Genomic DNA, 20,899 nt, shown 5'->3' with positions numbered 1-20,899 from the left:
TTTTTGGAACATGACTGCCCCCAATTGTGCGGGAGTTGCTTAGCTGGAGAAGTACTATTAATAGAAGCGTACTTTAGTCGTGATTTCATTTTTAGTGTTGGAAGTTCAGCCGAACTCATAGCAGTTACTCACGATTTCTTATTTTGTTTTTACTTTAAGCTACCAGGTATTTGCCAGACTTTCGGGAATTTTCAGATAATACTGTAGACATCAGTGTGTATGTGTTTTTTTTGTTGTTGTTGTTTATATTACTCTCCATTTCTTGAATGAAAAATTAGAAGAGTAATTAAATACAGAACTGTTAAACTGCGTAAACTAGCTTAAATGTCCCAGTTCCCATTAATGTTTCAGCACACATGACATTTGCCAAGTGAGTACACAATATGACATGGGCATGATAAGGATGATCTTTTTTTGTTTTGTTCACTTCTTCTTCTCCCCCCCCCCCCCCCCCCCCGACATCCAAATAGTTAATAACATTTCTGAAATTTACGTTGTACATACAAATACTGTATATTCCAAGAATTCATTCAGAGTGCACTAAATTATTTACAGTGTTACAGTTTATTGTGGAGAAACTGTGTTGTGTTGTTTTGTTTGGTTAAGGGATCAGCAACAGCATGCATATTGAGTTAAACAAGTTTTTAGGTTTTTATAGCGCAGCAAATCATCAGACATTTGTAACAACAACAAAAGACAATGTTGAGCGATAACAGTTATGGTAACAAGTTCAGACAGCCTGCACAATAGTGACTTAGCATTCATCACCTATTCATCATATATGATTCATTCCTCAATGGGACAATCTGCAATTTTTCACCTACAACAGCAAACTTTCAGACAAATTAGAGGACTGCTTGGCTCAACTTATAAATTTATCAAATAGACATTTGATGTTTCATCTCCCCATAACAAATAAAACTTGTCGCTTTACAACCAAATACAGAGCATGTTAAGATCAGGACCTCATTTTATTTGTACGCTTTAAACTGTCCACACTGGGAGATTCAAATTCATTAGTGTAATAGTTAATTGTAAGCTCAACTATTGTGTGTGCATGCTATGGTGTATGCATGCAGTTACTCTTGTGTGTGAGTATGTGCATAGTAATCACTATTAATATGCTTTCACAGCTCGTCGGTCTCTCCATCGAAGGGCACAGCATCCGTCTCCATGTGAATGCTGCTGGGCTCACTGCTGCCCACCCAGCCAATAGGAGTGCGATTGAATGAAGGCCGGCAGCTAATGTCATGATGGTACACCACTGCAGGCTCAGGCTCTTCTTTGGCTGCCTCAGCTTCTGGCAGCTGAAATTTCAGAAACTGATTGGCCTTTTCAAAACCGCCGTAGGGCATGGCACTCCTGTCAAACCAAGGTGAAAGGTTAATTAAAGCTCCTTTTTTTTCACAAATCTTCTACATATCAGACCTCAAGGGAACTACCTGTTGAAACACTTGTACTGGAGTAATTCCTTTTTGGCATTGGGATGTGGCATATTGGTTTGTAGAGTGGCTAACAGACCTTCATCACCCTTCATGGCCTTCTCCCATGGAGACACATAGGTTTTCACATGAATTTGCTGCTTAGTACCGCCATGTTTTCCACCTCCTGTAAAGAAAGTCATCCACATGTGCTGGTAACTAAAACTTAAAAATAAAGGTTGTGGCATGATTGAAATGCCCCTCTTATGCAGGTATTGCTACTAGAAATTGAAAGATTGTGGCAAAATAAACCAGCACAATTTATCTGCAGACAGACAGATTTTATTTTAGCTTTTTCTAAATTTAGTTGTGCTGTTGTTTTATGCAACAATGTGAGGGGTAGGAGCAGCTAAAAAGATCTAATTTTTTTCACTTATAAAACTGTCAGAACTGGTGGTTCAATAAAGGATATTTATTTGTATTTTGATATCAGAATACTGACTGTTTGCTTCAAAGGTGAATCCATTCGATGAAACACCATTACTAGCCCAAAAAGACCAGCAGCTGGCCATTCAACTTGTCCAGCATACTTTTTTAACTGGCCCTACGCTATTGTTGAACTGCACTGTGCCAGAAACTGCGACTTCCTGCAGTGCTTTCTTGATAACCTCATATTGGAACCTGTTTGGGTTTTTTGCACTAAGGCTTGTGTATAGATTAAACGCACAAAGTACCTCATATCAAATAATGAGGTTTAGAGTTGCTCATTATCAGTTTTCTCCAGACTTTAAGCCAAGCTTAGCTAACTAACCAGCTGGTCATGGTGGTTTTAGTACTTTTAGCAAGAAAGCAAATACAAATATTCAACACATTTTTGAATAGTTCAGTGTTTAATAGATATATGTAATTTGGTTTAAAAAAAAATAAAAAAAATAAATACATATATCGTGTACACTGTTATTTTTTATTAATTTATACAGTTGTCCTTCTAGATATATTTCTCAAGCTGTAAACACACTTTCTTAATGCATTTTAAATAATTTTTGGAGAAATGGCCCTCTGTACCTAAAACAGAATTGCACTACAAATGGCCAAAAGAAAAAGAAATTAGACAAACCTTTTAGTGGAGACCACTCACTACTACCTTCTCCTTTTCCACCTTTCTCGCCCACACCAACTCCTGCACTTCCTGCTCCACTTGCACCTCCCGTTCCTCCTGCTCCTTTGCTTCCAGGCTTTGGGGGAGGCACAGGGGCCCCTCCTCCTGTTTGTAGCCCTACAAAATTCAGACGTCCAGACTCCTTGCTAACAAAATGCCCACCGAGGTTTATTATTTGACCTCCCACTTGACCTCCCAGGGAGGGAACAAACTTCTGCAGGTTGTCCTGAAAGAAAGGGTAAATGGACTGGTTGTTATATAGCACTTTTCTACTGTACCTGAGCACTCAAAGCTGTTTATACAACTTGCCTCATTCACACAACCATTTTTTTCTATGCATAAATGCTATCTATCTAACATTCACACACATTCATGCAGCTTGGGTTTAGTGTTCTGCTCAAGGATATTTGGTATGCAAAGTGGGAGCAGCCAGGGATCAAACCACCAACCTTGCAATTAGCAGATGACCTGCTCTACCTCCAGAGCTTCAGCCACCCCATATAGAGCAAAGTATCACCATTATAATCAATCATACACCATACAATGCTTTGATTTGTATTTACTGAATAATAATGATCAGGACTTGAGCATTATGTTTAGGTTAAAATTATGATTGTGTGGTCTTTATCTGCTTCAAGACCAAAAAACCCTCTTATATCACTGTTAAAATTGATCAGTATGATTATAATTAAAGCCCAGGTGACTTTACATTTAAATAATCACCATCTGCATGCTGGTACTAGGTTTCTTTCAAATATTTATATCAACAAAAGCAAAATTGTAAAGGTAAGGATACAGTTCTTCAGGTGTTACCTTTCTGCATGAGATTCAAAGCTAATTCAAGATTTATTTGCCTCAAATTTGCTTGGATTATCAACCTAGTGTCAATAAATTTGCATTGCAGTGACAAACAAGACTTTATTTTGTTTATGAACTAGGCTCTCACCATGGACTCACTACTGAAGATGTCAGGGTTGTTCTCATAGATGAATTTCTCCACTCTCTGCTGTCTCATCTTGAACATCTTGGATCCTCGGTTCTTCAGCAGGGAAAGCTCCTCCAGCATGATGTCTTTAGGAGTTCTGATCTTTGTTCCCAGGTCAAACTCCGATGCCTCTGGCTCTGACTCATATTCTACGTAAGTGAGAGCCAAACAATGGCCCTAACATTGGTAAATGAGGTTGAAAGTAGTACTAACTCATAAACATTGTTTCATTAAAGAACGGTATCCTTTATTAGTAAAGTAGATTGACTTAATTGTACTGCAAATAAGCAGCTAGTTCTCTAATATTTGTACCCCTTTTTGTTTTACCACCGTGTATTTCTGTGTACTGTGTTTATATGAAAGAGCTCTACTGAGCAGTGGTAACTTGGTTTCATAGTCACGTCATTTTATGTAAGCCTTACCATCCTGAGGGATATGTGATAGGTCAGTTATGATCTTGGAGGGCTTTTTCCGCTTGGTTAGGGGAGCAGGTGTACCCAGAGGCATGACTTGAGGGGCCAGGGGAGAACACAGAACATTACCTTTGGTTAGAAAAATGTAGAACAAGTGATGATATTAACCTGAACACATACTTAAGCAATGAAATCCTTATGTTCAAGACTCAAAAGTTAATTAATGTTAAGTAATATCAAAACTTCTCCAGAAAAAAGAAGCTCCTTAAAGGGATTAAGTCTAGATAAATAACATAGAAAACTTTAAGAGGTTTAGTATGAAAAAAACATAAATTAACAAAATAGAAACCAAATAAGACAAAGTAATTGATACCTTCAGTTGTAGTTTTCTATTTCACACTACACATCCATATTCAAAGGAATTCATAAATCATAAATTGACTGTAAAGCTTTAATTGCACTGAAAGGGGTGTTGTTGCTTCAGTGTTACCATTGATTTGCACCATAGCCACAAAATAACCCTCAACCATCAACACTTTACCACCATGCCTGAAAGTGAATCCCCGGGACCTGAATGTATCAGACAGACTGACAGCAAGGGCCCTCCTCATTTTTCAAGTTCAAACGGGATGTCAGTGCCCTCAGATTTCTTACATTCTCTAGTGAAACAGATGTCTGCCTCGAAGGAAACGTATAGCTCAATATGTGTTTCAGTTTTGTTTGGAGACACAAGATCTGTACACAGTCTGTGCCAATGTAAACAGAACCATGTTATGGTTGAGACAGAAGCTTCGGGCTTATTAAAATGATGGAATTATTCATAATATTTTATCACAGTCTCTTGCATGGAAACATAAAGGTGGGAAAACTTCCCTCTATCTCATAGGCCAAGCTATCCACTGTGAAAGACATGCATCTGGTTTACATGTAATTATATGCGTGCGTTACATAGTTTCTTATCTTTCTGAACAGGTATCAACACTTTCAGCTCTCACCAGTTTCTTTAAGGCCCAATCAAGTGGCAAAACATCACATCACATCTACTGGCTGTAACTCAACCCACTGAAGCTATTTTTAAAAGCCATTTCCAGCCAAGACATTTTAGCGACATGGAATGGCGTCATTCGGCTATCAAATGGGCTCAACATAACCCTTAAGAACACACCTCCACAAAACAATTCTGACTATATATTTGGCCATCTCTCAAAACAGGTGTACAAACTGGTTTAGTTAATGGATGTTAACGAGGAGGATTTTCAACACTGTCTTTTAATTCCCTTAAATAATTAAAGGCTCAGACAAGTCTGTTCTCAGATTTACCAACCCCTCTCAGGGTTTGGCAGCGCCATATAAAACATATGCAACACCCACCGAGTGAGATGATCAGCACATTTAACCACTCCTTTGATAATTTTAAAAACAGCAAAGGAACTTTTATAGCTATGTTGCATCTGCAATTAATTATTTGTCATAAAATTAAACTGCTAACTGATCACTTTTATTTATTGAACTCTTGAGGTCTTGCATTAGTTTCTCCTTAAGATCAGCTGCAGAAATATGAGTGGGACCACATTGCATGTTAAATCCCTCTCACGGCTTTTGCACTATGCAAAACTGAAATCCTCCCAGTTATCAGCTGTCAGTTGATTGGTAGAACAAATGGACACAGTGATTTGTGGGATGTAGATCCACTCACCGAGTTTTTGTTGTTGTCCTGGCAAGAAAGACAGACCTATAAATACCAAACAGTGAAGAGGAGACCGAGGGACCAATGTTGGTGATCTCGATCACAAGTTTACAAATCCCTCAGTGCCTCTGACCCTACGTTCGCCTGGACCCAGGTCCCGGGAAGTGCAAAACCCAACCAACACTCAGATGGCAGCTCTTTCAGGGGGTTGGGGCTGTTGGTGTTCGTATCAAGACGGGAGGAGGAGGTTGAGGTTGGGTGTATGAATAGGGATTGAGGAGGGGGCAGGGGGGCATTAAAGTCAGGGGAGAAGTCTCTGTTGGCCAGCTGAAACTGCTGATGGTGATATTAAGGGAACAAAATCATTCTCACAGATGGCTCAGAAGCCTATATTTAGTAGCAAAGAGTGAGGGGGACAGAACCCAACTATAATATAACCTCAGAGGACTCTGGGGTGTGTTTAGGGTACACAGAAAGACTTTTCAGTTTCCCTGAACTACTGAATGTGATGGAAATGCAGACAATGAGGTGACAGATATTTAAAACATTTTGTGCAAACCATCTGAATGTGGTGGAGTGCAAACCCCAAAACTACCAAAGATATGTCATTAGTATCCTTACTGGTAACTGTATATCTTCCATTTTAAAGAAAACACAAATTTTTGCTTTCTTGTGTGCAAATACACAACCTGCCTTTGACGTCACAACTTTTCCCAGGGCTTAAAAAGTCTTCAGTAAATATACGTACTTACATTGTCATAACAACAGAGTTATCCTTTAGGTGAGGGTCTAACATTATTCGATTTTTTCTACATTATTATAGTGATGATAATAGCATGCAATACAGGCATATGATCATGTGGGAAAAAAAAGGTTTTACAGGGGTCTATGCAATCCTGTGAAAAACTAAGTACATTCAGTAGCTTGTAGAACCACCTTTAGCACCAATAACTTTAAAGCAATTTTTCTCTATGTAACTTTACGCTCTTACATTGTTGTGGAAAATTTTTGGTCCACTCTTCTTTACAACACTGCTTCAGTTCATTGAGGTTTGTGGGCATTCATTTATGCACAGCCCTCTCAAGATCTCACCATAGAATTTCAGCTGGGTTGAGGTTTGGTCTTTGACTGGGTCATTTCAGCACTCTTTTCTTTTGTTTTTCAGCTTTTCCATAGTAGATTTGCTGCTGTGCTTATCCTGTTTCATGACATGCTTGAACTGCCAAGGAGATGGCCTCACATCTGACTATAGAATGCTTTTGTAAAAAGAGGTGGTGGACTCTGTAATTGCAAGGTGTCTAGATCTTGTGGCTGCAAAAACAAACCCAAATCCCCGTAATATCTCTGAGCATTGCATGGTTTGACCTTGGAATTAAATTTGCTGGGATATCCACTACTGGGAAGCTTGTGACATTGTGCCAACGCAACTGAATGCTTCAATCCAGCAAACTGTTTTGCTGAATTGAAGCCTAACGAGTGTTTGATTATTAGCACCTGGCTGCCACTTACCCCTTAATTCCTATGCTAGCAGTAAAAGAGTACTTTAATTTACCTTTCTTTTTCATATGACTGTATAAACATGTATGTAACTCTATAACTCTCCTTAGTGTGAATTTTTTATTTTTTGTGCAAATTTTAAAAAGGTAAATATACAGGTATATACAGGTATCATATGTACAAATTGACACAATATGAATGTGTCATTTTTAAATATTACTGTTACAATTAATATACATTTATAAAAACATGATTGTTAGTTGCCAAAATAATCCCAGGGGTCCTGAGTGAATGTCAGATTTTATGTGCTTAATTCGATCTAGAAAACTTTGACTCTGAAGCACTAACTAAATCTGCAGCAACTTTCTCTGAAAGTCAGTTAACTTTGTATTGTTCTAGTGTTTTTGAGCACACAATCAAAGTAGAAAATGCAACTGGTAACTTTGTGGCTCTGTTTGGATGTTTGACTGTATTAAAGTACAATTGATCTATATGCTATGTGCAACATTGTTCTTAAGTTAAACTTCAATTCCAAGTAAGATGTATCTTATTTTACTTTATATATTCTAAAATATTTTATGATGCACGATTCTGAAATGTAGGAAAGCCATCAGACATTGGGTTTTTGACATCAATACAAATGCCCAATATTGTTAGTTTCCTTTATTTCTTAGGGTTAACTTCCTTAAATATTACTCAGGTCAGCTTTATTTCAAAAAGGTTCTTCAGGCTCTTCTTCATAAAGTCTTGATTTCTCATAAATTTTTGGCTCATCTCTGGCCTCCGAAATCTAAAGAAAATTATCTATTTTTATCAAAATGATCACTGCAGAGAAGTGCTTGTAACAAGTGACATGTTTTCAGTCTTTCTTCGAACCAACTGAAGTCTTATATTTAAATAACAATGGTGACACTGTTTAAAATTTGTGTTTTATTTTTATACATACCTCTGCATACATTTCATTATTTCATATGAAATGTAGAAATATCCATGTCCCTTTTTTGATCAATTCAAATGACATTTCAACGAAGTATTAAATGGAAAGCACTAAGATTTGCTGCAGATGTCTTATTTCTAGTACAGCCCATGGAAAACACTCCACGGGATGTTTTCTGCACATCTTGAAATAGAAACTTTCCATAGGCCCCTTTTTTAATGTATCTTTTTTTAAGTAGGTAAATTAAGAAGCAACTCTTAATTACAGTAGGGACCTGGCAACAATTCATTTTCTTTATAAATAAAGAGTATTATGTTTGGATATTAGCAGCTCTATATATAGCCTCCCATGTGAGTGTGGGGCTTGGCCATTTTTAATGCACTGTCAGTGTACACTGATGCCCCACAGCACCACTTAGTGGCAAGTGTTCATGTAGGCAAAAAGAAAAGAAAGAAAGAAAAATATACTGACACACAGTACAACCATATAACATTATTGCATTACATTATAGTCAAAATTTATACATGAATATACATTTTGAGTTCCAGATATAGAATCACACATTCTGTGTGTTGGGAAATGAATAGATGGCATTAAACAACAAGTTTCCAACGATAATGCACTTTTTGAGTATTAATTTTTAATCTTACTAACAGAAAAAAAGTGAAAATAGTATTTTTTTTATACACCAAACCACCCCCGCCCATTTTATATATGTATAATGTCCAGATTTAGCTCACTCCTAGAGTCTTTACTGAAAAGTAAGAAAGTAAGACAAAGATTAGTCAAAAAGATGACTCTTGGAACTGCAGAAGTAATAAACACTGAATCTTTACAATTTAGCTCTAAGAAATATGTCAAAAAGAAGCTAACTCAATCTCAAACAACTGCTTCAACATTTGTGTTTAAAATGAGAAAAAAAAACCATTAGAAAATACAAAAAAGGACATGTTGTATGCTATAAATTGTACTGACCGGGTATCTCTCCAATATGATGATATGATACTTAAAACTTTACCCCATACTATAGTTTTTGAAGTTTCCTCCTGTGAAATATATGATGAAACATCCAAGGTTTAAATGGTCTTGTCTGTTAGTCTGTCACATTAAATTGATGGAGTTTTGCTACTCTAGGATATATCCCATAATATAGATCCTCAGAGCTGTTTATAGAAAAAAAGAAAGAAATTACACTTTGGCTTTAAATTGTGACATTTGGAGTGGTTGTGCATTTGATCTACCTACAATTTTTAACAATACTTAAATGTATTTTCCAGCCCTGAAATTTTAATGTGGCTAGCTCCAATGTTAGAATTTTGATCTTTATCTATACTTTAAGAACTCACAAAATATTCATTGAAGGTAGAATTTTTCATGGCTTTATTAAATGTGATAAAGTTGTTGTACAAACAAAAATGAGCTGATTCTAATCAAGCTAGACACTCACTGATTTTTTCATAGAATGACCCAATAGGTTCCTTATGTGAAAATATAATTCATATTCTATTATATTATCTGAGTTACTATTTTTATTAACGAGCTACAAACCTATGTAATTTATAAAATTAGTCTGAAGTTAAAAAACAAACAAACTCTGCACTGGTAATTATTTTTATCTTTTAATCCTTTTTTAATGTTTAAACTACTATACAGTTACATTTACTTCATTGTTCAGTTACAAGTTCCATTTCTGCATGCTTTTTGTCATACATTAAAAGACTAACCAACAGAGGGCAGTATAAAATCAGACATGTCAGACAGCTGGAGAGCCTTGAAGTCTAATTTTATTCCTCTAAAAATATCTTGTCATCTCTCAGTATAAACTTCTACTCAGCATTAATAACAAACATTTTTCACACTCATTATTTAATCCATGTACTTTCAGAAACTCACACTGTACACCTCAGCATATTTATATCTAAGATCTAGTTTTCTAATGACATAATGAAAACAAGAACAAGCTTGAAGAGAAACTGTATTTTAAAAAGGGTAAAAAATCAAAAAAATAAAATAAATCTACCAAGAGTACCACAAATATAACACAACAGTCTTTCTGTGTTTCTTACTTGTTCCTTTAACATATTCAGTCTTTGGAAGCACATATTCATCAAACATATTTCTCCTTACTTTTTAACAGCACCCATTGTTATTTAGAACACAACAGCTAAACCTCTGTGCTTCTGTCCAACAAACTTCATGGCTCAAACTTTCCTGGTCATTCTAATTTAATTTCTAGAGGCTGTGAGGTATCAAACCAACAGACAGAAGTCTGACTTTGATTGTGACCACTTCAGTGAAATGGCAACACCAGAACTGTGACCCCATTACTCCTAAATATGTCCTCGTTCCACAGCCGCTCTCTTTTCATGAACCCTTTCAGAAGGGCCAGTGCTTCTCTGTCTATCTACTTCCCCATGCATTCCCTCTGAATAAATTACAACTTTACAAAACAAAATACACATTTCTTCATCTGTGTTATTTGTTTAATAAAAGTTATGAATTTACATATAGTTGCAAAGTGCAACTATATGACTCTGGTGTGTCTAGGTGGTAAATAGAAGCAGTGATATCCAGTAACAAGTGTTCATTCAGTGACAGCCCAGGCACTTGTTGTTTGTGACCTGGGCTAAAAAGATAGCATTTCTCTCTAGTTATAGTGAGTGGAGGTATCTGACTTGTTGCAAGAGCAAACCTTGCCTTCACTTATAGACCCTAGCGAGCTGAGGTGTTTAAAAAACAGCATCATTTAAACACCCATGAGTGTACATGACTGAATAGGGCGAGTACTGTGAATTACATGTTATAAGATCCACCTACTCCAGTCTACATCACACAACATATATTTTTAGTGGTTTGAGCTTTGCTCATAATGGCATTCGTTCATTCATTGTTCACTTTTCAGACATTTCAAGTTTCAAAGAATAATTCAGTACAGGCTCTGTTTAGATGGGTTTTCCGCTAAATTAGTAGAAGAGATCTCCAGAAGCCTTACACAAACCTCCCCCAGGACAGGCATATGGTGGGCTATACAGTGTATGGCAATATAGTTTAAAACTAGTGTGACTCATTTAATCTGTTTGCAGCAAAATAAATGTGATAAGCAGCATTTTGAGCAAAAAAAAAAAAATCTTTTGTTCTCATTTAACTTAACTCACCTGTTTTTTATATTTCAATTTCATACTCAATTGCCATTTTATGTTACTTCAGCAGCTAATTTTTGCAGATGAGTCCTGATCTTTGCCCATCAGTTTCCCAAAGCATAAAACATCTTTAACTCCATGTTTTTTCTATCAACCAATTAACAAAATTGTCAGATATATTTCTGTCCATGATTAATTAGCCTTTTCATGAATATGAAGATGTCCAAGCATGGTACTGACTGCTTCATTGCCCTCAGATTGCCCCTGGCCTCCAGACACGGGGCTGAACACCTCCCTTGGTGGCCACAAATCGTGGTTTAGGTGCCTGTACTGGGTTGGACTTGAGTGGAGGCAGAGAGGCAAGGATGCTGAGCTCAGGAGCACTCTGAAACTGTTTGGCTGACTGGAGCCCAGTGGTATATGACACTGGAGCATAAGGTGTTGGGACTGCAGGGGGCACTGGGTTTGGAATGGGAGTGGCAGAAAATTTTGGAAGGTTGGGTGGTCCAGTTGATTGGGACAGAGGTGCAGCTGGGGTTGGTATACTGTCTGGTGCTGTTGTTAAGGCAGAGACTGGAGTTGGAGTGAAGGTTTCAGGAGGTGGGGAGGTCATGCCAGAGTGAGTCAAACGTTCTCCAAGGCAAGTAGCTGAGCGTGGTGCGAGGACTTTAGGAGCGAGAGATGGACCGGACATAGGTGTAGGTGTGGAGAATCGCTTGACCTCATAGACACGGGCTGTTTTGACGGGGATCTGCCTTGGTGAGGTCAAGGAGCTTCCCACCATTGGTGGTATGTAGTCACGCTGCTGGGCTTGGTAAGAAGGCATAGCTGCTAGATTAGCAGCGCTGCCCCCATAGTTAAACATGGCAGAATTGAGCTGATAGGGTTGCCTTCTCATGAAATCCAGTGCTTTGATGCCCTCTCTTGGAGAGCTTCCTCTACCCCTGTTGTCTGGCTTGTTTGTTTCTCTCTGAGGCCCAGTAGGGATAGATGGGGCCAAAAGTGGGTTGTACCCAATTGGGGGCGGTGCACGGACATTTGGGGAGTATTTCCATTGAGAAGGAACTGAAGGATTGAGGGAGGAACCAAGGGGTTGTGCTGCACTGTGCATTGTCCCTTCCTTCTGGTAAGTAGTCTCGGGTGGAGTGTCCACTACATACATACCCATACGGCTCTGCCTTTTGGCAAACAGTTGGGCCCCCTTACCTCCTGCTTGGAGAATCTGTGGAGCTTCGTGAACAACTCGTGGTTTGGGTGCCACTGGAGGAGGCACCTTTCCTATGCCAGCCTCATCACTTCTAATTTCCTCAGAATCATCATAGATATTCTCGTCGGGTGGTTGGCCATAGTTGTGTCGGCTGGATCTGTCATCCAGATTCTGCACCATAGACAACAGTTCAGGATTGGGGGATTTCTTTTTAACATCTGGCACATTGAACATTGGTTTGGGTTTCCCATTACGCCTTCGAGCCTCAAGCAAGATTCCTGTGCGACCTGTTGGACCAGGAACTGGGGTTGGTGCTACAGTTTCAGACTGGGAGACCACTGACACTTGAGACAAAGGTGCAATTGAAGATTGCAGTGGTAGTTGAGCAACTGGTGTTTGAAGTGGAGACACTGTGATAACTTGGTCAGCTGACACAGGAATTTGGGATGTAGGTGGACCAGGGACTAGAATCACTGGTACATGTGGTGCTGGTGGTACTGATGGAATAGAGGCTGGAGTCACAATTGGAAATGGAGCCTGCTGAACAGTAGTAATTGGTGGTGTTGACTGCACACAAGTAGAAAGGGATGGAGGGTGGTAGGTAACAGGAGCTTCTGGCTTTGAGACCAAGGAACTTTGAAGTATGGAAGTTTGTGGCGAGATCACTGATGAAGTACCAGGGGATAGCTGTGAAGTTCCTGCTGTATTGTTAATGTCTAGTTCATATGTAGTGGAAAATGGTGGCGGCACAACAGCTGTTGAGGCAGGACGCTGGGTTGTCTTTGTGACAGGTGGCCGGAACGTCACAGGGGCAGTTGCAGCCCGAATGCTGATAAAGCCAGGGGTAAAAGGACGTGCTGTCCTGTTGAGAACATTACTCACAGGTAGTTCTGGCAATGGTGTTTCGGCTGGTTGACCAGGACTGGTCAGAATGGTAACTGAGGCAGTAGCTGGTTTGGGTGCCACTGGTGGAGATGACTCCTCCATGCTAGCTGTGCTGACTGCAGAGTAGGATAGGTCTCCATTAGTCATTCCACGGGATGCAACAGGAACTGGACCTGGGGCTTGTGATAGGATTGATTGTGTGGATATAGTTCCAGGTAGTGTTATGTGCTGAGGTTGTAAGTTTATTTGTGGCTCTACTTCTTGTTGTGACTGAAACATCTGGAGTATCTGAGGTTCCTCATGGACTTGGGATTGTGGAGGTATTTGAGGTTTTGCTGCTTCTGCCTTCTTGGCATGCTCAGCAACCCTTTTTCTCTGTTGCTCAAATAACTGGGCACCCTTGCCCACAGTGTCACTCAAACCTGGACTCGGAGCATCCTCTGCTCCATCCCCACGACCTTCAGTACCTGCTGTTGCCCTCTTTTCCAGCATATCCAGATAGTCACTGTCCCAAGTCGGGTCCGGAACTGATGAAAAACCTTCCTCATCAAACTCAGATTCACTGCCAGGAAGTACCCCATCCTCCTCTTGTGAGTCCTGACACCTGTCCTCATCAACACTACCAAAGCTAGTGAGTGTGTACTTCTTGGAGCGCTGCCTTCTCTTCTTGAACATTAGCACACCTTTTGAGTGAGGATTAGGAGCATCTGTCAGAAGAGAGGCGATTGTTCTACACTTGCTTTTGGCTTCCTTTACTTGTTTGTCTTGCTGTGTATCCCCTCGGTTCAGTTCTGCAGGATATGAAAGTCAAAACTATTAGAAGTTGTTATGCAGTGGCATAATGTAAAGTAAATCTTAGGGTCAGAATTTCAAAAGGAAAAGATTTAGCCTTTGAAAGAATGAACTCTGACATAAGCTTCTAAACCTGTCCTGTCTGCCTGTCCAACAGGTATCCATCTCTTAACTTGCCACAGTAGCACTTCCAGGAAAATTCCACAGAAGCTTTGAGCTTATCACATTAGCTAAGGTGAAGGATAAATTTGCACATTGTTAGGGTCATGTACTCTGACATCTAACTTTAATGAAAGTATTTGCATTCTAATGGAAACTTTGATGTCATAGGTGACTGGAAGGAGAACTTCAAAAGGCATACATACCATATCCTTTAACTTGTTATGGTATTAAACAGATCATAGGCAATCTAATTCTATTACCCTGGTATAAATGCCACATGAAGCGGAATTTTAATTTGTTTAGGACATGGTTCTTAAGTAGGACATTAGAATGTCAGTGATGGCAAGGAGGAATTCCAAGAATCAATTAAGGATGATAGACAGAATGACAAATTTTAGGAAAGAATGCTTAGTCATTTTCTGTGCTTTCATCACTATCGCATTTTTTTAACCTCTCTTCAAAGATTGTGAAACTATTGAGTCAAGGTTTATGTAAGCACATCATTTTAATTGATGCATTTTGAAAAGCATAAAAATGCATTTGCAATTTTAATAAGAACCAAAGTACATCATATTGAGTATTACAGAACAAATCACATATTATTGTTCTTTCAATATACAGTAAGAAAAAAAAAGTAAGAAAAGAGTAAAGGGGATGAGAGCAGCAAGAGCTCTAGATATTATCCTCGGTTTGCCACCTGATATCAAAAAGCAGTTGGTTTTCTGGGCTCCTAGGTTGATTGCTGGGGTTTTTACATAACTGGAGGAACATGCGTTAAACTATATGACTATGCCCTGTTATCAGGTTTGACACCCACCCACTTTGAGCTTCAAACCTCAAAAAACATTTATGCGTGGCTAGTTTTGCTAATTGTCATATTAAACAAATCACACTGGACACGTTTGTCTTTTTGATTAAGCTTGATTAAGCTTCATATCACACTATTCCGACAGTATTGGTACAATTAATTTGGTATCAGTGATGTTTCCAGAGTATCAATGGATATAAATAGCTAATGACCAGCTTCAAAACTCGGCTGGTGACTCTAGGGTAATTATAAACAGGTACCATATATAGATAAATACTGTAGTTCCAAAACTGATCTGTTTTAGCTCCCTAAAGCGCTGTTTTAAATCAATAACTGACCTCTCTTGACGCACTGTTTAGAAAAAGGTAAGGCGTATTTGTTTGATTTTTAATTTTTGGATCATTTGTATCATAATCATAAACTCCCACCAAATCATAATAGGATATTTATTTAACTTTTACATGTGAGGCACAAGTTGATCCCAGTGGCCTTCTCCAGGTGTACTTACTGGCTTGCTTGGCCTTTTCCATGTATGTTGTTGTAAGCTCATCATCGATGGGTTTATTCACAGGACCCACCATGGGCACGAGCTGGTTACGGGAGCCAAGCATCAGAGCCTCCTTTGCCCTCTCAGGGGATACCAGTGGCACATTGGCAGGCTCTAAAAAGCCACTATCCTCCTCTTGCCCTGCATCCCGTGGCCCTTGGTCATCTGCTGAGGATATGATAGAGGAAGTCTCTGTCGATGTCTGGGAAGACCACATTCCGGGACCATGAGGTTGGTAAATCACTTCCCTTCTAGCCACCCCTGGCAGACCTCCTCCTCCATTTCCCTCTCCACCATCCAATAAACGGGGGTAAACATGTGCATCTGGAGCGCTGTCATAGCCACTCATTTCTGATGTCTCCCCACCCTCAGGAGAGGTTCGTCCTGTGGGTTTCCCAGGGTTGGAGTTGCTGGGGCTTCGGCGTTTCTGCCTGCGTTGTCTCTCGTAGCCTGCCACATCTGCATCACTATCAGTCTCGCCATAGTAAGCCTCGCTCCCAGGTGGCGATGTCAAGCCGCTGGTTAGGGTGGAGCGGCTACGATGGACTTCGCGGACAGGTGCATGGTGAGGGTGATTTGGTGACATAGCTCGCAGAGCAGCACGGTACTCTTTGTCTATTCGGGGAGATGGGGCTCGGGTCACAAGCACCACAGACTGAAAACCAGCAGGTGCCCTGAAAACAAGTGCAAAGGTTAAAATAGTATTAATGTCAATTAGTACCTTTGAATGTGATATCATAACTTTTTTTATTTTTAGTATACGCTGTCTTCTTGTTTTTTAATTCATTTTAAATACAGGGCAGCAAGTATCAAGTCACTGCATTTTACACTTTTCTTTATCTATTACAATGAGCTGCTGATGCTTTAAGATTGAGAAGAGTTTACTTTCTCTTGTTCTTCTGACCTTTTGACCCGGATGTGTAATATCCCAGGGGAACTGTCGATGAGGTTCATGGCCTGGGCATGGGAGAGCATTGCACATGGCTGCTCATTGATGGAGACCAGCTCATCAGCCTCCCGCAACCCAGCCCTGCATGCCTTGCTGCGTTTGCGCACCTGCATATAGGCAAAACAAGTTAAAAGCTGAAATACTAAAAATAACTGAAAATCTAAATTTTTTGACCCGTTGTATGAAGAAATATTGTTTCAGTCATTTGGTACAAGTCCCTGATAACCTACAAGAAGAGACATCCAGGACTATTTAGAATAGAATAGAATAGAATAGAATAGAATAGAATAGAATAGCCCTTTATTGTCCTTGTACATGTACAATAACATTTTATGTCTTAAATCAGGTATAAAGGCCTTGCAAGCAGAAGTTTTTAATAATAAAAGAATGAGAATAGACTTCCTCAGTAAACCTTCCTTAGTAAAAGGAAGTAAACTTCCTTTCTCTGTTTTAAATTAATAGTGATTACATGCTACCAAAACAAAATACCTTTACTGTGAAATACCTTTTAAATATTTAGAGGATTTTATGAAACTAAACATAACTTGAGGCCAAGTCTCAGCCCTGCCACCTTACTTTGAAGGGCTGTACAAGTTGTATAGTACAGAGTTGTGATAATTTTTTCCCAGAGAATGATCAGGGAAAGACCAGCTTTTGTAACGCTTTTGATTAGAAAATTAAAAAAACAACAGAGCTATGCTGCTGTCTTGGATTGGTTTGTGATAATGACTGACAAAGACAGAGACCAGATTCTGCACTGACAGCTCGATCTTGCTGCAGACATATGCCACATATTACAGCTCGAGTGGAGCTCTCATACACACTTTAACAAGGAAATGCCAGCCAGAAGCCATCTTCATTTGGTGCTTTGCTATTTGTGCCCAAGGTCTGTCAGGACCGTGGCGTTTTGCCCACTCTAAACTGCCTCAGGTCTGTGCAAGCTATAGTAAATCTAAAACAGAGGCCTGAAGATGTTCCTATTTTTTAAGCTAACAGTGCAGTTTTGATTACGCTCTACGAAGGCATATATGAAAGAAATTTTTAATATTAGAATTAGTAGATGGAGAAGCATTGCTTTGGTTACCTTAACTAGTTTTCTTTCCAGCTATTCTAGTTTGTCTGTAATTAAATCCCATGTCCCCATTTAGCTAAGCCTTTTAAAATGGTCCGTGCTTACTTGTGGCAGGGATGTCTGTTATTCATTCACGCAGTCACTTTGTGGCCACAAATCATAACAGTTATAATAGCCTTACATGCGTGCACACATTCACCACATGGGGAAGTACAAAAATACACTTAAAGTCATATAAATAAACATAGAAGCATGCACATGCTGTCTCAACGGCACAGACCCAGGACTGACACACCAGCTCTTTTCAGTGCAGCCACACACTGCTCCACCTGTTTGGGATGATATAGTGTGAGACCTGACAAGATTACAGCTTCCTCCTCTCAGGGGTGAAGGAGCACATTGTTTTAGATGATCAGACAGAACCAGCTGTCCACCTTCGTAAAGGTGACTTGGTGTCCCGAGGCCAGCTTGTCTACATGTCACTCTTCATAACTCAACAACGTAGAATCACTCATGAAAACATATTAAAAGTTTACTTAGACAATCTAAGCCAGTAACATTTTCCAAAGGATAATTATTTTGCCAGTGCAAATATTATATATGAACTCAACTGTGGAAGATAATGAGTTACAGTACAGGTATATATCAGTGCATTATACAAATAAGGATGCAAGATTCATTGCACAGAAGAACTGGCCATACTAACATTTGAAATTGAAAAAACAGGATATAATACAATTTCCCTGACCTACTGTGCCAAGTAGATAGATTCCTGTATTTTGTAATATGGAGATCATTTTTAAAGGGGGGGGGGGGCTTCATTTGAATTAACACCACGCCATATGTGATGTCAGAGCAGCAACAATCTGGAGTAAAAGATGTCAAACGATTAGTAATTCTTTTTGATGTGAACCTACAAGGAAGTGACGATTAGCATCAAGACGATTAGTGCATGTTCAGAAATAGTGTATGAGGCTAATTTTTAAATACTGAGCTGAAACATACACCTTGGCTGACCTAGAGACCTGATGCTTCTCAGCTATAAATAGCCACCTTCAAAAGCACTTCTGCTCAGTCAACAATTATGGAAAGTATGTGTGGATGAATCTATTTTTCATATTATGCTAATATACATTCATAAAGTGTGTGCAATATAATGTGTTCAATACAAACAAATGTACATATTAAGTCAGAAAATAAAAAGAGAAGCTTATATCAGAGGTGCTATTTTTTATATACTTGGGAGCCAAATGAATCCTTTTATCCAGTATATGTTCCCCATCTCATATCATGCCACATTCTGAAATCCTAAATGGAGATCAAGACTGAAATTTGGACTGCTCCATTTCTGCCAAGTGTTGGTACCAAATTATTGCCCATGAAGAATTTGCTTTTGGAGAGTAAAATGAGCTGAGTGACTCCATGTGAGAATTCGAAGGTTAAATATTTCCTTTACCTTCAGTGGACTCAAGGAAATGTGAATATTTAACTAGTCTGCAATTCTCAAAAATGGAATAAAGATTTTTTTTAACATTATAAACAAATATATTATAAAGAAATAACCTGAGGTCACTACATTTTGCTTACTTGTATGTTTTTCACTCTTGTAATTTTACTTTACAATAAAAAAAACCAACTGAATGTATCCTTCAAGATTATCGGGTGTGGCCAGGTTAATTGAAGCGTTTCTTGAATGAAATTATGATGTTGTTCAGAGGTGTAGGGCGCACTGTGGCCAGCAACAGAAAAAAATATTTTCTGCAAATGTTACTTGATTTCTGGGTTACTATCATTTTCTTTAATGCTGAGCTTAACAGGCAAAGCAGTCAGAGGAAGATATGCAACAGGGTGGCCTAGCATTCCCACCTATCTGTACTTGAAGTTTAAAGTTCACCCAATCAATCATCAGTACAACTCTACATAAAAAAAGTTTTCAAACAAGATGATGACTCATATTCAGGCCCCAAACCAACATTGAACACTGCCAATGTTCCTTTAGCTCTACACAATAAAACTCTGTTGCTGTTTCTCTTCTGCTTGGTGACGCTATTGACTTTAACACTGTTTTGTTCTTTTCACTGTTGTCTTAGCAAACTGTGAAATACTGGCTTCTGTCCAACATACTGAGTGACTCGCCTTACCTTCGCTACCTGGAGTGGTTTCTGGTGTTCCACGCCTCCCTGGAGACGAAACCCCCATGGCGCTCCACCAGACAATGTAATTATCACTTCCTCTACAACCATTGTTCTTCTCTCTGGATCTTCTTTTTTATCTTTTCTTCTTTTTTGTAGTTATTTTCTTTTCTTCTAAGGTTTTTAATCATTCATCTGAGGACCCCCCTCAGTGCTTTGGCCCTAGTCAGGGCCCCATCGGAGAGCTCTGGCCTGCTCTCGCCTAGCACACTGTCCGGGTGCTGACTTCCCTCTGAGCTCGCACTCACACCTGAACACACAAACATGCAAGCACACACACGCACACACACACTTCTGTGTGCCCACCCATACTCCGTGTCAGCCAACTACCATCGCCAAAGGAAAAAGAGAGGGAGAAGGAGAGAGAAATATGATGGGAGGGGGTCTGTGTCTGCTTACACAGAGGAATGCCTGCCCCAAATGAGGGAGGGGAGGGTCCAGCTCAACACTTGTCCTGTCACTCAGACCTGTGCCACTGGGTGCTGTCCTATTTTTGAAATTGGAAGGCACCGCCACCTTCAATGTCTTGCCTGCTCCTCTTCAGATCAATGCAAAGTTACCATTCAGAACATCCAAATGCCAGTGTTTCATATCTGGCATTTGAGGTCGGTAGTAACCTTTAGCAGAGTCACTCTCCCATCTCGCGACAGCTTTGCCATGAGTGAAGACACCACTTATGATTAATTACTTTAAATACATTTTTTTCTGTTGAGAAACATTATCCATGTGGACAGTAAGTGGAGATTGTGGCGCCGTCAGTCATTAGTGCATGCATTCTGCCAGATCCTCTGGAAACATGCAAGGCTGTCATCATAGAGTCTTTGGAAGAAATACTAATGCTCTGGATGAAGAATCTGCATTGCTACACTGAGATTTGACCAAAGTTTATCCACAAGCATTCACATTATTGACTGAATGGCACATACAGAAGTATCCCATGATCACATAATTGTTTAAAAATAAAATGAAAAAGTTGTTTTGCTAAAAGATTTTTGGAACAGTTTGTTGTTAATTAAATTAGAGGTAATATAACGCCTCTCTTTGCA

At 39.3% G+C, this 20,899-nt stretch overlaps 2 protein-coding genes across 2 annotated transcripts; both read right to left on the bottom strand.

The window, feature by feature from the left end:
• Positions 1-545: 545 nt before the first annotated feature.
• Positions 546-5,901, bottom strand: myoz1a (myozenin 1a). Its single transcript, XM_082558029.1, has 6 exons — positions 5,675-5,901; positions 3,988-4,074; positions 3,527-3,714; positions 2,539-2,806; positions 1,443-1,608; positions 546-1,362 (listed from the first exon to the last, which is right to left on the bottom strand). The coding sequence occupies exons 2-6, from the start codon at positions 4,070-4,072 to the stop codon at positions 1,128-1,130; spliced, it is 942 nt and encodes a 313-aa protein (XP_082414155.1). The 5' UTR covers positions 4,073-4,074; positions 5,675-5,901; the 3' UTR covers positions 546-1,127.
• A 3,805-nt stretch (positions 5,902-9,706) lies between these two features.
• synpo2la (synaptopodin 2-like a) lies at positions 9,707-20,313 on the bottom strand. The gene is made up of 4 exons (XM_082558023.1): positions 19,803-20,313; positions 16,545-16,696; positions 15,602-16,314; positions 9,707-14,122 (listed from the first exon to the last, which is right to left on the bottom strand). The coding sequence occupies exons 1-4, from the start codon at positions 19,902-19,904 to the stop codon at positions 11,493-11,495; spliced, it is 3,597 nt and encodes a 1,198-aa protein (XP_082414149.1). The 5' UTR covers positions 19,905-20,313; the 3' UTR covers positions 9,707-11,492.
• Positions 20,314-20,899: the final 586 nt, after the last annotated feature.

Source organism: Aulonocara stuartgranti, assembly GCF_965226115.1.
Source record: "Aulonocara stuartgranti genome assembly, chromosome: 13".
NCBI classification, from domain to species: Eukaryota; Metazoa; Chordata; class Actinopteri; order Cichliformes; family Cichlidae; genus Aulonocara; species Aulonocara stuartgranti.
The sequence above is the reverse complement of the archived record's forward strand: the minus strand, read 5'-3'. Positions and strand labels throughout refer to the sequence as shown.

Coding starts and splice junctions, on each gene's coding strand:
- myoz1a (XM_082558029.1), bottom strand. CDS start 4,072: ATGCCTCTGGGTACACCTGCTCCCCTAACCAAGCGGAAAAAGCCCTCC. Junction 3,715..3,987: donor ATCACATATCCCTCAGGATG/GTAAGGCTTACA, acceptor TCACTTACGTAG/AATATGAGTCAGAGCCAGAG. Junction 1,363..1,442: donor CAGTACAAGTGTTTCAACAG/GTAGTTCCCTTG, acceptor TTGGTTTGACAG/GAGTGCCATGCCCTACGGCG.
- synpo2la (XM_082558023.1), bottom strand. CDS start 19,904: ATGGTTGTAGAGGAAGTGATAATTACATTGTCTGGTGGAGCGCCATGG. Junction 16,697..19,802: donor AACCACTCCAGGTAGCGAAG/GTAAGGCGAGTC, acceptor GCCTATATGCAG/GTGCGCAAACGCAGCAAGGC. Junction 16,315..16,544: donor TTACACATCCGGGTCAAAAG/GTCAGAAGAACA, acceptor ACTTGTTTTCAG/GGCACCTGCTGGTTTTCAGT.